Below are 14,619 nucleotides of genomic sequence, written 5' to 3' on the forward strand. Positions count from 1 at the left end.
TCCTGGCCTCAAAGAGCTTATAATCTAGTGAGGAAAAGGAATGATTCATAAAAACAGAAACAAAAACAATAAAAACAGAAGGTGCCATATGAGAATTGACAACAGAATGCTATAGGAACTTTAACAGGCTATGATAGTAATGGAGACCAGCTAACCTGTTTCACCAGACAAAATATAAGAAACACTGATTTTCAGACATTGGACAACAGGCTGCAGAAGACAGAAGTGATCCCTGAGAAAAATGAAACAAGATGTGCCCTAAGAGTGCCCTAGCTCAGGTCTTCAGGCCTCAGTGCACAAAGGGACACCCAGCAAATCCTGGTGCTCTTACCAAATTGATAAGACAGATAGTAAAGCTTGGAAAGGCCAATATGGCTAGAATTTCCTGGGCAAAATACTGGAGAGGAGTAAGATATATAGAGGAATATGTGGAGGATGAATTCTAGAGATCTGCAGAAGATCTCTGAGCCCTTGGCTGCTGACTGATCTGGGCATGCATTTGAGGAAGCTACTGAGGCTGGGGAGGTGGCCACCAGAAAGGAACAAGTGGAACAATTCTTGGAACCTAGGGCCATGTTTAGTTCGTGTTGCCTTTAGCCGGACGTGGAGCACTGGGTAAAGACCTCCTGGGTCAAAGTAGCCCAACACTATAGGCTATTCTGCTAAAGCAGAGCTTGCTTCTAAAAGTGCTTAAAAAATTCAGAGGATCAAGTGATTCCCAGTAACTTAACTGCATTCCAGGAAAAAGAGCAACAGTATGTAAAGGAATACAATAAAATCCAGCACCTAACAGTGTAACATTCACAGCCTCTGACATCCAGACAGTATTACCAGGCATGCAAATGAGCAGGAAAATACTCCCACAACCAGGAGAAATGTCAATAGAAACAGAACCAAAAATGACACAGACAATAGAATGAGGAGGCAGGGACCTTAAAACAGCTATTATAAATGTACTGCATATGTTTACGAAGGTAGAAGAAAGCAAGATAATAATGAGCAGAGAAAGAGAAGATAGAAAAAGAGGCACACATTACATCTAGGGATGAAACATACATTATATGAAAAAAAAAAACAGGCAGTAGATGAGATGAACCACAGAAGAAAAGATCAGTGAGGAAGATATAACAAAAGAAGCTGCAGAATGAAACAAACAAAAGTTGTAGGACAACACAAGCCCACCAGTTACGCAACTGGAACCTGAGAAGGAGGAAGTAAAAAACAAAGATACTTGCAGAAATGATGGTCTCCTACTTTCCAGATTTGATGAAAACTATAAACACATTATGAGAAAGTGGTCAGTTCATCAAGAAGATGTTGCAATCCCGATTATGTGTGTGTCTGATAACATTCGAAGCACAGGAAGCAAAATGGACAGAACTGAAAGGAGAAATAGACAAACCCAACATTACAGTTGGGTATTTCAGTACTCTCTGTCAATGACTGATAGAAAAACTGACAGAAAAGAATTAGGATATGGAGACTTAAGCAGCCTACCTGACCTAATTGTCATTTGTCAGACACTACATAAAACAGCAGAATATGCATTCTGTGTGAAGTGCACACCCAGAGCATGTGCCAAGAGGGACCATGTTCTGGGCCATAAAACAAGTTTCAATACATTTAAAAGGATTGAAAGCTTATGAAAATAAGTTCTTTGACCATAATGGAATTCAAGTAGAAATCAATAACAGAAAGCTATCAGGAAATCCTCAAATATTTGGATTTCAAAAAACATTCTTCTAAAAACACATGGGTCAAAGAAGAAATCACAAAGGAAATTAGAAGAATTTTAATTAAACAATAATTAAAGTACAACATATTGAGTTTGTGAGATGCAGTAAAGCAGCGCTTAGAGGGAAATTTGTATAATTAAAAAATGTTGTATCGGGCTTCCCTGGTGGCACACTGGTTAAGAATCTGCCTGCCAGTGCAGGTGACACAGGTTCGATCCCTGGTCCGGGAAGATCCCACGTGCTGCAGAGTAGCTAAGCCTGTGTGCCACAGCTACTGAGCCTGTGGTCTAGAGCCTGTGAGCCACAACTACTGAGCCCACGCTCCACAACTGCTGAGCTGCGCCACAACTACTGAAGATCGCACGCTCTAGGGCTAGTGTGCCGCAACTGCTGAGCCCGTGTGCTGCAACTACTGAAGCCCCCGTGCCTAGAGCCCGTGCTCCGCAACAAGAGAAGCCACCACAATGAGAAGCCCACACACTGCAATGAAGAGTAGCCCCTGCTCGCCACAACTAGAGAAAACCCACGCGCAGCAACGAAGACCCAACACAGCCAAAAATAAATTTAAAAAAAAAAGTATCAGGGGCTTCCCTGGTGGCGCAGTGGTTGGGAGTCTGCCTGCCGTTGCAGGGTACACGGGTTTGTGCCCTGGTCTGGGAAGATCCCACATGCCGTGGAACGGCTGGGCCCGTGAGCCATGGCCGCTGAACCTGCGCGTCCGGAGCCTGTGCTCCGCAACGGGAGAGGCCACAACAGTGAGAGGCCTGCGTACCGCAAAACAAACAAACAAACAAAAACAAAAAAAAGTATCAGAAAAAAGGAAGTTTTCAAATCAGTGATCTAAGCATCTCCCCTAAGAAAATAGAAGGCAAATTAAAAAAAAAAAAAACTGACAAACACAAAGTAAGCAAAAGGAAGGAAATAATAAATATAAGTAAAAATCAATACAATAAAAACATGAAAATAATAGAGAAAAGTCAATGAAACCAAAAGCTGGTTGTTTGAGATCAGTAGAATCAATAAGCCTCTAGCCACACTAATAAAGGAAAAAAAAAGAAGAAACCAATTACCAGTATCAGGAATGAAAGAGGGACATCACTATAGAAACTGTAGACATTTATAAGGGAATATTATACACATTTTTATGCCAATAAATTCAACTTAGGTAAAATGGATAAATTCCTTAAAAGGTACAAACTACCAAAGTGTACAAAACCATAGATAACCTGAATAACCCTTTATCCAGTAAAGATATCTAATTTGTAGTTTAAAACATTCCCACAAAGAGAATTCCAGACCCAGATGGCTTCACTGGTAAATTATGAAACACATAAGGAAGAAATAATATAATTCTACACATTCTTCCAGAAAATAAAAAAAAGAGCGAGTACTCTTCCAACCCAGTGTTTGAGGTCAGCAATTACCCTGATATTAAAACCAAACAAAGACATTGTGAGAAAACTAAAGACCAATATCTCTCATTAATATAGATGCAAAAATCTATTGACTAAACATTAGCAAATTCAACAATGAATAAAAAAGGTATAATACATCATGACCAAGCAGGATTTATCCCACAAACACACAGTTGGTTTAACATTCAAAAGCTAATCAGTGTTATTCACCATATTAAAAGACCAAAAAGAAAAAAAAAAAAAATCATATGGTAATTTCAATACAAGTAGGAAAAGCACATCTCAGGTTTCAACACTCGTTCTTTACAAAAACTAGCAGCAAGTAGAAGTAGAAGTTTCCTTAGCCTGATAATGGAAAACCTACAGCTGACGTCACGTTTAATGGTGAAAAACTAAATGCTTGTTCCCTAAGATTGGGAAAAAGGCAAGGATATCCATTCTTGCCACTTCTTTGGAGCATTGTACTGAAATTATTAGTGAATACAACAAGGCAATAAAAAGAAATTAGGGGGATCCAAAATGAAAAGGAAGAACTAAAACTGTCTTTATTCACAGGACTTCATGATTGTCTCCATAGAAAATCCTAAAAAAAAAATCTATTCGAATTAAGAAATGAGTTTAGCAGAGTCTTTTGACACATAATTTTAGTTCTATATATTAACAACAAACAATTTAAAATTGAAGTAAAACAATGCCATTTATAAAAAATTAAAAATATGAAATATTTAGGAATAAAAACTTAAAAATATGTCTGAGACCTGTAGAAAACTGTAAAATATAAAACATTGATGAGAGAAGTTAAAGAAGACTAAATAAATGAATTGGTGGTAATGGTAATAATAAAATAAGTGAAGAGCCTACCATGCTCAAGGATCAGAAAATACTAAGACATCAGTTCTCCCCAAATCAGTCTATCTTCAGCACGATCCCAATAAAATTTCCACCAGGCTTCTTTTTGCTGATAGATACTGACAAGTTAATAACTAAAATTTCTAAGGAACTGCAAATTATATCCAAAATAATTTTTATCAAGAAAAATTAAGTTGGAGGACTTTATCCCAACTGATTTTAAAACTTACTACAAAATTATGTTAAGACAGTAGGGGAATTCCCTGGACTCAGCACTTTCACTGCTGTGGCCTGGGTTCGATACCTGGTTGAGGAACTAAGGTCCCACAAGCCATGAGGCATGGCCTGAAAGTTAAAAAAAAAAAAAAAAAAAGACAGTGTGATATTGGCATAATGGTGGATGCATAGATAATAGAATTGAATATGAAATAGACCTATATATATGGTCATTTGATTTTTATTTTATTTTTGAGGGGGCTGAGATTTTATTCACCTTTTAAAAATGTTTCATTCAATCATAACACACATAGAGAAAAATACACATGGTCAGTTGATTTTTGATGACAAGTCAATTCAATGAGAAAAAGAACCTTTTCAGTAAACCGTGCTGGAATAATTGGATATCCATATGTAAAAAATTTACCTTCAACCTGCATATCCCATCATATGCAGTAATTAACTTGAAATGAATGGTATGTCTAATTGTGGACAAAGAATCACCAGCCATATCATAAACAAAGGATGTTGCAGCCATCAAACCATCAGCCACCATATCAGTTCCCCCTATGATGCACCCTGAGGTGATTCAGAATGGAGAAAACAGGATATTGGCCCTAGATAGTCAAGGTGCATATCAAAAGAATAATTTCAGTGAGCCCAGATTCTTGCATTTTCCCATGCATAGAAAAGTGCTAAATTCGTTAACCTGAGATATCTGGTTTTTTTGCAAAAACTCCCATATATCCTGGGTCCTTTCTTACTCTCCAGAACAGTCCCTCAGAGCTATCTGAGAGGCTGTCTCCGAGGTGTAAGTTCTCAGCGTGTCCCTGGAATAAAACATAATTGTCAACTTTTAGGTTGTGTTTTTTTTTTTTTTCAGTCGACAGTATAAAGGGTAAAACTACACAACTTCTAAAAGAGAACATGGAAGAAAATCTCAGTGCCTTTGGGCAAAGATGTCTTAAATATGACACAAAAAGCACACAAAAAAATTCATAACTTAGACTTCATCAAAATTAAAACTTTTGCTTTTTAAAAGACATTATTAAGGAAATGAAAAGCAAGGCACAGACTGGGAAAAATATTTGTAAAACGTATACCTGATAAAGAACTTGTACCCAGAAGATAGAATGGACTCTTACAGTTCAGTAATGAAAAAGCAATGGGAAAAAGGTTTAAACAGACACTTCTGCAAAAGGATATAAATATGGAAAATAAGCATGGGAAAAGATGTTCAACATCATTAGACATTAGGGAAATGGAAATTAAAACCACAATGAGATACCACTACACACCTACTAGAATGGCTAAAATTAAAAAGACTGACCATACCAAATGTCAGCAGTGATAAGAAGGAACTCTCATACACTGCTGATAGAAATGTAAAATAGTACAGAGACTTTGGATAACATTAGCAGCTTATTTTAAAGAGAAACATAAATTTACTGTCTGATTAAACTTTACCCAAAAGAAGCAGAAACATAGATCCACAAAAGGACTTTGATGTTCATGGTAGCTTTATTAATAATAGCCCCAAACTGGAAGGAACGCAAATGCCCCTCAGCTGAGGAATGGATAAACAAATTGTGTTATATCCATACAGTGAATTACTCACCAACAACAAAGCAATGAGCTATGACCTACTGATGCAGGGAGCAATGTGGATGAATTTCAAAAGCATTATGCTTACTAAAAGAAGCCAGACACAAAAGCCTACAAACTGAATTATTTCATTCATGTGAAATTCTAGAAATGGCAAAACTATAGTGACAGAATTTTCGGCATATGTGGTATTTTTCTTTAGAAAAAAAAAAGCCAAAGGAAAGCAAAATGAATTGTGGTTCTTGGCTCAACTTATGTATCATAGTACAGGACCTACAGCTGTCTTTAAAGATTTTTAACATATTCATAAACAATAAAAATTTACCCAGTGAATGAAGTGGATGATTAAGTTTAACTTTTCTTATTTGGGTCAGTGAAATGTGACTGTAACATACTGAGGTATTTTGTTCTGGTGACCCTAGTGGACTCTGAGAAAACTTCAGATAACTAGTTCTGAAAATGATGTCTGTAGTATCTTCATCATTGGAATCAACTTAAAACCTCTGAAGTTCAGTACTTTGAAGAATACAAGTGTTTTGAAAATTCCCTTTTTTTCTCCCGAAGATAACTGAGCTTAATTTTTCCTTTTAAATCACTCTTTTCCCCTAAACAGTCACTTTGAACATTCATTGATAATAGCCAGTAATATCTAATTTCATTTTCAGATAAAAACCAAGGTCAGAAATCCAGGGAACCAGCCCAGTGGCCGCAAAGCCTTCCTAAATATTAACTCACGATGACTGATAGACCGGCAGCTCCACAGGCAGGCTAAGAAGTAATTTTCTAATAAACAGAGCTGTCTGAAATTGACATGGGCTATCTTGGGAGAGAGTTGAGTTCCCCCAGGTTCAAATGGCCACTGCAGACTCCACTGGCAGGAACAAGGGGAGAAGTTTCAAGCATCAGATGAGGTGTCTGGCTGATGGGAGCACTTGTGGGTATGCGGCTGGAGCCAGGCTCCCCAGATGGGCCACTGCTGGAAGTGTCCTGAGCCTCACAGGGGAGAAACCTTCCAGCCTTGGATCTTGTGGGTGTTTAGATGGTAAGCTTTCTGCGACATGTTATTTGAATTTAATTTTCAGGATGGCAATCCCCTCACCTGTTTTAAAGACGTAGAGTATCTCCAACACAGTTCTGGAAGGTGCCATCCTGTATGGGTTGAAAACAGTCCCAAAGATCATTTGCAGTCACGCAAATGTGCACATTTCTGTTTGCTTCAGTGCCACCCAAGACCTCTTCCTGACTCACTCAGTTTTCTGGAAAATCATTGATGAATTTAATTTGCCCTCATTATTGGTTTACTTGAAGTTGTTAGATATCAAAAGTCCAGACCTATACCTTGAGCATGCTTCTTTTTCCAGAAGCACCTCATGGCTTAAAATAATATATTCAGTACTTAAAATTGCTGACATATTCTTCCAAATAGCCTGGCAGAAGAGAAGAAGGCCCCAGATGGTCGAGTTTGGCAGTGCCTGGGCCACTGCGTTCAGAACGCCATCTTTAAAGGAGTTGAAGTTTTATTTCATAGTCAAGCTGGGAATGTGAAACTTTTATTTTGGAATGGGATATATTATGTGCCTCCCTCCTCAGACATTGAAAGAACATGAGCACAGATTCTTTTCACTTAAATTAATCCCTGTTATAGTCCTTATACTTACTCTTTCAATAAATATTTAGTGAGCACCACTGTGATCAGACTATGGGAGGTGCCGTGAGGGAAACAGATACAAACAAGGCCTTAGCCTGAGACAACTCAAAATATATTTGGGGGGGCTTCCCTGGTGGCGCAGTGGTTGAGAGTCCACCTGCCGATGCAGGGGACATGGGTTCGTGCCCCGGTCCGGGAAGATCCCACGTGCCGCAGAGCGGCAAGGTCTGTGAGCCATGGCCGCTGAGCCTGCGTGTCCGGAGCCTGTGCTCCGCAACAGGAGAGGCCACAACAGAGAGAGGCCCGCGTACCGCAAAAAAATATATATGTGTGTGTGTGTGTGTGTGTGTGTGTGTGTGTGTGTATATATATATATTTGGGGGCAGACAAGATGAAAAAGTAAGCAACTACAGGAGAGTGTCTAAAGCATGCCGTTTGCATGGATTGGGAAATGGGCGCCGTGGAGGTCAAGGGCAGGAAAGAATATTGCAGTTGAGTTATTTACGTGGTTTGGATGAGCCAGGTATGCAGTCCCAAGGAAGGGACAGGCATGTTCTATTAGTCAGAAATGTCAGAGAGAATGAGAGGCAATTACTTTGGTGATCAGGACATTGCTGCTGACCTTCAAGAATAGGAGTTTCAGGAGAGGGTGGTATTGGAGGCCACGTTGTAGTGATGTACAGGGCAGATGCGTTTGAGGAAATGGAGGGTCAGTCACTCACTGGAGATGTTTGATTGTGAAGGGGAGAAAGTGCAATGGAGCCAATGAGAATTTTTGCTTTTTCCTAAGGAGAAGAAAACTTATTTTGAAGGTTACGGCCTAGTGGGTTGCTGAAGGGGAGAGGTTAAATATGTTTGAAAGGGAATAATTAAATTGTAAGATCCCAGAGAAGGTAGTATTAATAAAGGAAAGAACCACTGGACAATTGATAGCATTTTTGATAGGGACGTGAACTAGCATAACCTGTATTTTTGCATTTTATGTAAAAAACGTTACATTAAGAAACTGAAATATCATTATTGATTAGTAATCTTCAAGTAAGAAATTGGGGAGGAGGAAGGATGAAAAGTAGTTCCACATTTAGAGTCTTGTTCTTTAAAGAATGTGTAGTAGTTTAGTGGGATTATTCCTTATCTTTACAATGGAATACCAAGGAATGCAAACTGAAGATAGGAGTTTTTTGAGACTCACTCCTCTCATGTGTCAGGGCTTGTCATGCTGATCAACCTTTTACATCGATTGTTGAACCAGGTTGGGAAGAAAGGAGAGGCAAGTAATACCCTTAGATAGGTGGAACTTAAGACTTCTGTGAAGCTTACTTGACCCCAGTACAGAAGTTTTCAGGGAGCTCTGTCATTCAGGAGTGAGTGCAGGTTTTTTTTTGTTTGTTTATAATTTTATTGAAGTATAGTTGATTTACAATGTGTTAATTTCTGCTGTACAGCAAAGTGATTTAGTTATACATATATTCTTTTTCATATTCTTTTCCATTATGGCTTTTACAGGATATTGAATATAGTTCCCTGTGCTAAACAGTAGGACCTCATTGTTTATCCATTCTCTATATAATAGTTTGCATCTGCTAATCCCAAACTCTCAATCTTTCCCTCCCCCACCCCTCCTCCTTGGCGACCACAAGTCTCTTCTCTATATCTGTTGAGTCTGTTTTTGTTTCACAGACATGTTCATTTGTGTCATATTTTAGATTCCACATACAAGTGATATCATATGGTATTTGTCTTTCTCTTTCTGACTTACTTCACTTAGTATGATAATCTCTAGGTCCATCCATGTTGCTGCAAATGGCATTATTTCATTCTTTTTTCTGGCTGAGTAGTATTCCATTTTGTGTGTGTGTGTGTGTGTGTATATATATATATATATATATATATAGAAAACTTATTTTGAAGGTTACGGCCTAGTGGGTTGCTGAAGGGGAGAGGTTAAATATGTTTGAAAGGGAATAATTAAATTGTAAGATCCCAGAGAAGGTAGTATTAATAAAGGAAAGAACCACTGGACAATTGATAGCATTTTTGATAGGGACGTGAACTAGCATAACCTGTATTTTTGCATTTTATGTAAAAAACGTTACATTAAGAAACTGAAATATCATTATTGATTAGTAATCTTCAAGTAAGAAATTGGGGAGGAGGAAGGATGAAAAGTAGTTCCACATTTAGAGTCTTGTTCTTTAAAGAATGTGTAGTAGTTTAGTGGGATTATTCCTTATCTTTACAATGGAATACCAAGGAATGCAAACTGAAGATAGGAGTTTTTTGAGACTCACTCCTCTCATGTGTCAGGGCTTGTCATGCTGATCAACCTTTTACATCGATTGTTGAACCAGGTTGGGAAGAAAGGAGAGGCAAGTAATACCCTTAGATAGGTGGAACTTAAGACTTCTGTGAAGCTTACTTGACCCCAGTACAGAAGTTTTCAGGGAGCTCTGTCATTCAGGAGTGAGTGCAGGTTTTTTTTTGTTTGTTTATAATTTTATTGAAGTATAGTTGATTTACAATGTGTTAATTTCTGCTGTACAGCAAAGTGATTTAGTTATACATATATTCTTTTTCATATTCTTTTCCATTATGGCTTTTACAGGATATTGAATATAGTTCCCTGTGCTAAACAGTAGGACCTCATTGTTTATCCATTCTCTATATAATAGTTTGCATCTGCTAATCCCAAACTCTCAATCTTTCCCTCCCCCACCCCTCCTCCTTGGCGACCACAAGTCTCTTCTCTATATCTGTTGAGTCTGTTTTTGTTTCACAGACATGTTCATTTGTGTCATATTTTAGATTCCACATACAAGTGATATCATATGGTATTTGTCTTTCTCTTTCTGACTTACTTCACTTAGTATGATAATCTCTAGGTCCATCCATGTTGCTGCAAATGGCATTATTTCATTCTTTTTTCTGGCTGAGTAGTATTCCATTTTGTGTGTGTGTGTGTGTGTGTATATATATATATATATATATATATCACATCTCCTTTATCCATTCATCTGTTGATGGACATTTAGGTTGTGCAGGTTTAATCACACATCACGACAGCCACTGTGTAAGATTTCCTGGGGATGGTGAAAATGCTGAGAAATATTTGCTGTGTGCTGTGTGTGATGACTAAACCTTCTGAATGTATGTCTGGTTATATGATCTCTTCACTGTTTGAGATCACCACAAATGTCTCTCACTCCTTCAGAATTAAGTGTGTCACTTAGACGAATTTTTCTCCACCGAGGACCTCACAGATGTGGCACTTGTCCTCCTCAGACACAGGTGTGTTCGCAGTGGTGAACAGCCATTCCTTGTCCCTGCTGGGGAAGCTGACCATAAGCGCTGCCTTCAATGTCGTGTATATCTACACCTCGGAGCTGTACCCCACGGTCATCAGGTATGCCTCACACACGGGCTTCTCCTTCCCATGTCCTGAATTCTGTTGTAGATGTTTGCATTGACAGAGGCGTGGTCCTCACTTCACCCGGAGCACAGCCAGTGTGGGCGAGCAGCAACTCAGCAAGCAGCTGTGAGCCCAGAACCTGTGGAGACTGCTCTTGCCCGCTTGGCTGAGGAAAACGTGACTTTATGTTGGGCTGAATTCCCTGTCAATCGTGAGAAGTACTCTACACTAAACGTATCCCATCACCCAAATAGTGCTCGGATGTCATTTTTATTTCAGTGCATGTGAGTTATTCAGTCAACCCTTCTGTGTCAGGTACACGATGGACCAGGAGACAAGGTCCCTGTTATCACAGAGCCTATATTTTAGCACAAAATATACACATTTAAAAAAAGATGAGACTTCCCTGGTGGCGCACTGGTTAAGAATCCGCCGGCCAATGCAGGGGGCACAGGTACAATCCCTGGTCCACAAAGTTCCCACATGCCGCAAAGCAGCTAAGCCTGTGCGCCACAACTCCTGAGCCCACATGGCACAACTACTGAAGCCCCCGTGCCTAGAGCCTGTGCTCCACAACAAGAGAAGCCACTGCAGGGAGAAGCCCATGCACCGCAACGAAGAGTAGCCCTCACTCGCCGCAACTGGAGAAAGCCCGTGGGCAGCAACAAAGACCCAGTGCAGCCAAAAATAAATAAATAAATAAAGATAATTCCCTATAGTTATAAGTGAATATTGTATTTACATATTAGTTGTTAAAGGTGATTTTCAATGAGTAGGACTTGCTTATATCAAAAATAACATATTCAGAAACAAAACCAAAAAACCCAACATATTCCATCCTAAGTTTCCCCTCATAAAATAAGTCTGAAAACAAAAAAACAAACCTAAATTTGAAGGGCAGGGATGCAGCTTAGTCTTTACAGGACGGCCTCTGTGTACTGGACCATAGTCCCCCAGTTGGCATTTTCCTGGTCTTTTTTTGAGGATCATTCCAAACAGATCCTTCTTTTTCCCTTATCCATGCGTAATGGTTCTGTCTGCCTTTTTCCCAGTAAGAGATCAGGTTGTCTGTGATTGGCTTGTCATTCCCTGATTATTCCCAGAACCTGCTTTCTCTGGCTGTTGCCTATAAAACTAGGGTGACCGTTTAGTTCCAAACTGGGACACTTTTGAGAGCGAATGTGGGCATTATTAACAGTTCGGCTGGGATAACAGGGTGCTGTACGGTCACCCTACCTATAATCATTATCATTCTCATTTCCTCCCCCTCCTTGCTACCCACATTCCCCAAGAAGGTAATGTTCCTGGTTTCCTGAGAATATATGTCCAATCAATTCCTATTTATATGCCTGATCCTTTCATAGTTAATTAGTTGAGTTTAGAGAAATGGGAGACTTTTCAGATCATTAAACCCTGGCTCTTCTATGGATGTTTTAACTGATAGGAGACCTAAGACACGAGAACCCAGGAGAACATTTAACAAGAAATATTCACATGCTCATTTCTGCACCAACTTCTGTACTGCACTGTCCAATATCACATGTGGCTATTTAAGTTTAAATTAATTAAAAGGAAATGAATTAAAAATTATGTTCCTCATTCTTAGTTGCATTGAGCTCTCGGTAGCTGCCTGTGTCTGGGGGCTTCCGTATTGGACAGGGCGAGTACAGAACATTTGCAGCATCACAGAAAGTTCTAGTGGGCAGTACTGCTCTGTAGCATCCTGCACTTCCACTTTGGGATTTGTTATTCTGAGCCCACTATCCCTTAGAGCCTTTAAATTGTCCCCCTAGAACTTACTGACTTTTATTTTTTCCTTTTCCTTTTGCCTTTCAGGAATGTTGGGCTTGGAACTTGTTCCATGTTCTCCCGAGTTGGTGGGATTATTGCTCCCTTCATCCCCTCACTGGTTGGTTTGTACCTCCTAGTTTGTTTTTCTTGATTCTCTGCTTTGGAAATGTTTGTGCTTTTGAGTAGAAAGAGGTAACAAACAGCTGCGGTTTTAAGATCAGCCTGACACAAATGTGCACCTTGTGCCTTTTAGATTAAGGATCCATGAGGGCAGATGGACCCTTCCCAGGGATTGGCTGTATTCATTGGAGAGTTAGCTAATGCCAGCCTGCCCCTTCCTGTCCCCATTTGTACGTTAGTTGATTAGTGAACATTTCCTAAGTTTCTGCTGTGTGCTGAGCTCTGTGCTAAGCCCTTTACATACATCATATCATGCAGTCTTCACCACAGCCGTATGCTGTAGGCATTGGTACCCTGTATTAAATAACAGAGAACACAGCACACCACTCGGAAAAGAAAATTAGAAGAGAAGAAGGTGAAAGGGAGATAAAGTAAACTCCATCCAATCTCAAAATGTTCATGTTCTGAGAAAGATCCCATGGAGCCCCTGTGCACGTCTCTGCTTGGTCTCCTCTAGGACTTTCCCAGCCAAGACTTGTTGAAGCGTGATTAGGTTTGATCAAGTGGGGCTTTGAGCCTGTTTTGGAGACAATTGCTCATCACTCAGGCAACCACTCGCCTCATCCTAGTACAGGACGTCTCTGAAATGCCACTGTAGCCTTTTCTTTTCTTGAGGAAATGGGATATACTTCCTTTTTCTGAGTATTTCTCTGTGTTTCGTGCTCAATTTTATTTTTTTTCCTTTTTTTCCCACATCTTTATTGGCGTATAATTGCTTTACAATGGAGTGTTAGTTTCTGCTTTATAACAAAGTGAATCAGTTACACATATACTTATGTTCCCATATGTCTTCCCTCTTGCGTCTCCCTCCCTTCCACCCTCCCTGTCCCACCCCTCTAGGTGGTCACAAAGCACGGAGCTGATCTCCCTGTGCTATGCGGCTGCTTCCCACTATCATGCTCAATTTTAGATCACAAGACCCTTCTTATGAAGGAGTCATATTAGTTCCATTTTGCAAAATGTGTCCAACACTAGGTGTTTATCATTAATGATGCCCGACTTCAGACCGCTGTCCTAGAACATTATAGCACCCAGCGTTGTGTCTTCCCTGAGTCCCACTAAGTTGAGAAGAGGTGAACGTTCCCCTTGATTCAACAACAGGCCCACAGTTCCGGGCATGTGTTTGCACGCAGGGGGCTGGAGGTCAGAGTTTTTCGTCCCCCTCCTGTCCCCTCCCCATGCCTCCCTCTCCTCCTCCATCATCTCTTCATCTTTGAAAAATCAGGAAAAGATGATCAGAAGGGACATCCTAACTAGCCACCGAATTTGGAAGCCCAAACCAGAAGGTGATAAAGCTGGGTGGTTCCTTTGCAGGAACTCAGGAATGGTAATCAGCTCAGAAATCCCCCAGAGCCCCGTCCTGCAAGAACCTTGGTGTTATCTTTGAAACTGTATGTTTGTATTTAAATTTTCCTGAGAACGTCTTTTGGACCAGCCCGCTACCATGTCCAAACCATGTGTATAGGTTTCTCTAGGCCTTTCTCTTCCTTTTCAGGGTGTTTACACCTTTAAGCCCCATGCCTCTCAGTTCTGGTGCTTAGTGAATCAGAACACATATGTGGGACTGTTTGGCCCATTCCAGGGTTGAGAACATTAAAGTGCGTCGTTGTCAGCAAATATGCAGGGTGTCTCCTGCGTGTGGAGATCACTGTGCTGCAGGCCACTCAACCTGGAGTGGAAGCTGAGTGTCCGACTCACCACGCACTCTGGCAGTGTGTCTGCCTTGCTCAGACAGCCAAGCCCCTTCCCCACAGTCCCCAGCCTGTGCAT

General features: G+C 40.2%; 1 protein-coding gene across 8 annotated transcripts in view; it reads left to right on the top strand.

Moving 5' to 3' along the window:
* SLC22A15 (solute carrier family 22 member 15) overlaps nucleotides 1-14,619 on the top strand; it is a 119,936-nt gene that overhangs the window by 63,822 nt on the left and 41,495 nt on the right. For all 8 annotated transcript variants that reach the window (XM_024764842.1, XM_024764844.1, XM_024764846.1 and 5 more), the window contains 2 exons: nucleotides 10,752-10,872; nucleotides 12,715-12,787. In XM_024764842.1, coding sequence (XP_024620610.1) covers nucleotides 10,752-10,872; nucleotides 12,715-12,787 — 194 coding nt within the window. The remainder of the gene's footprint in view (nucleotides 1-10,751; nucleotides 10,873-12,714; nucleotides 12,788-14,619) is intronic.

The sequence above is a fragment of the Neophocaena asiaeorientalis genome, unplaced genomic scaffold, assembly GCF_003031525.2.
Source record: "Neophocaena asiaeorientalis asiaeorientalis breed wild unplaced genomic scaffold, Neophocaena_asiaeorientalis_V1.1 scaffold62, whole genome shotgun sequence".
NCBI lineage: Eukaryota > Metazoa > Chordata > Mammalia > Artiodactyla > Phocoenidae > Neophocaena > Neophocaena asiaeorientalis.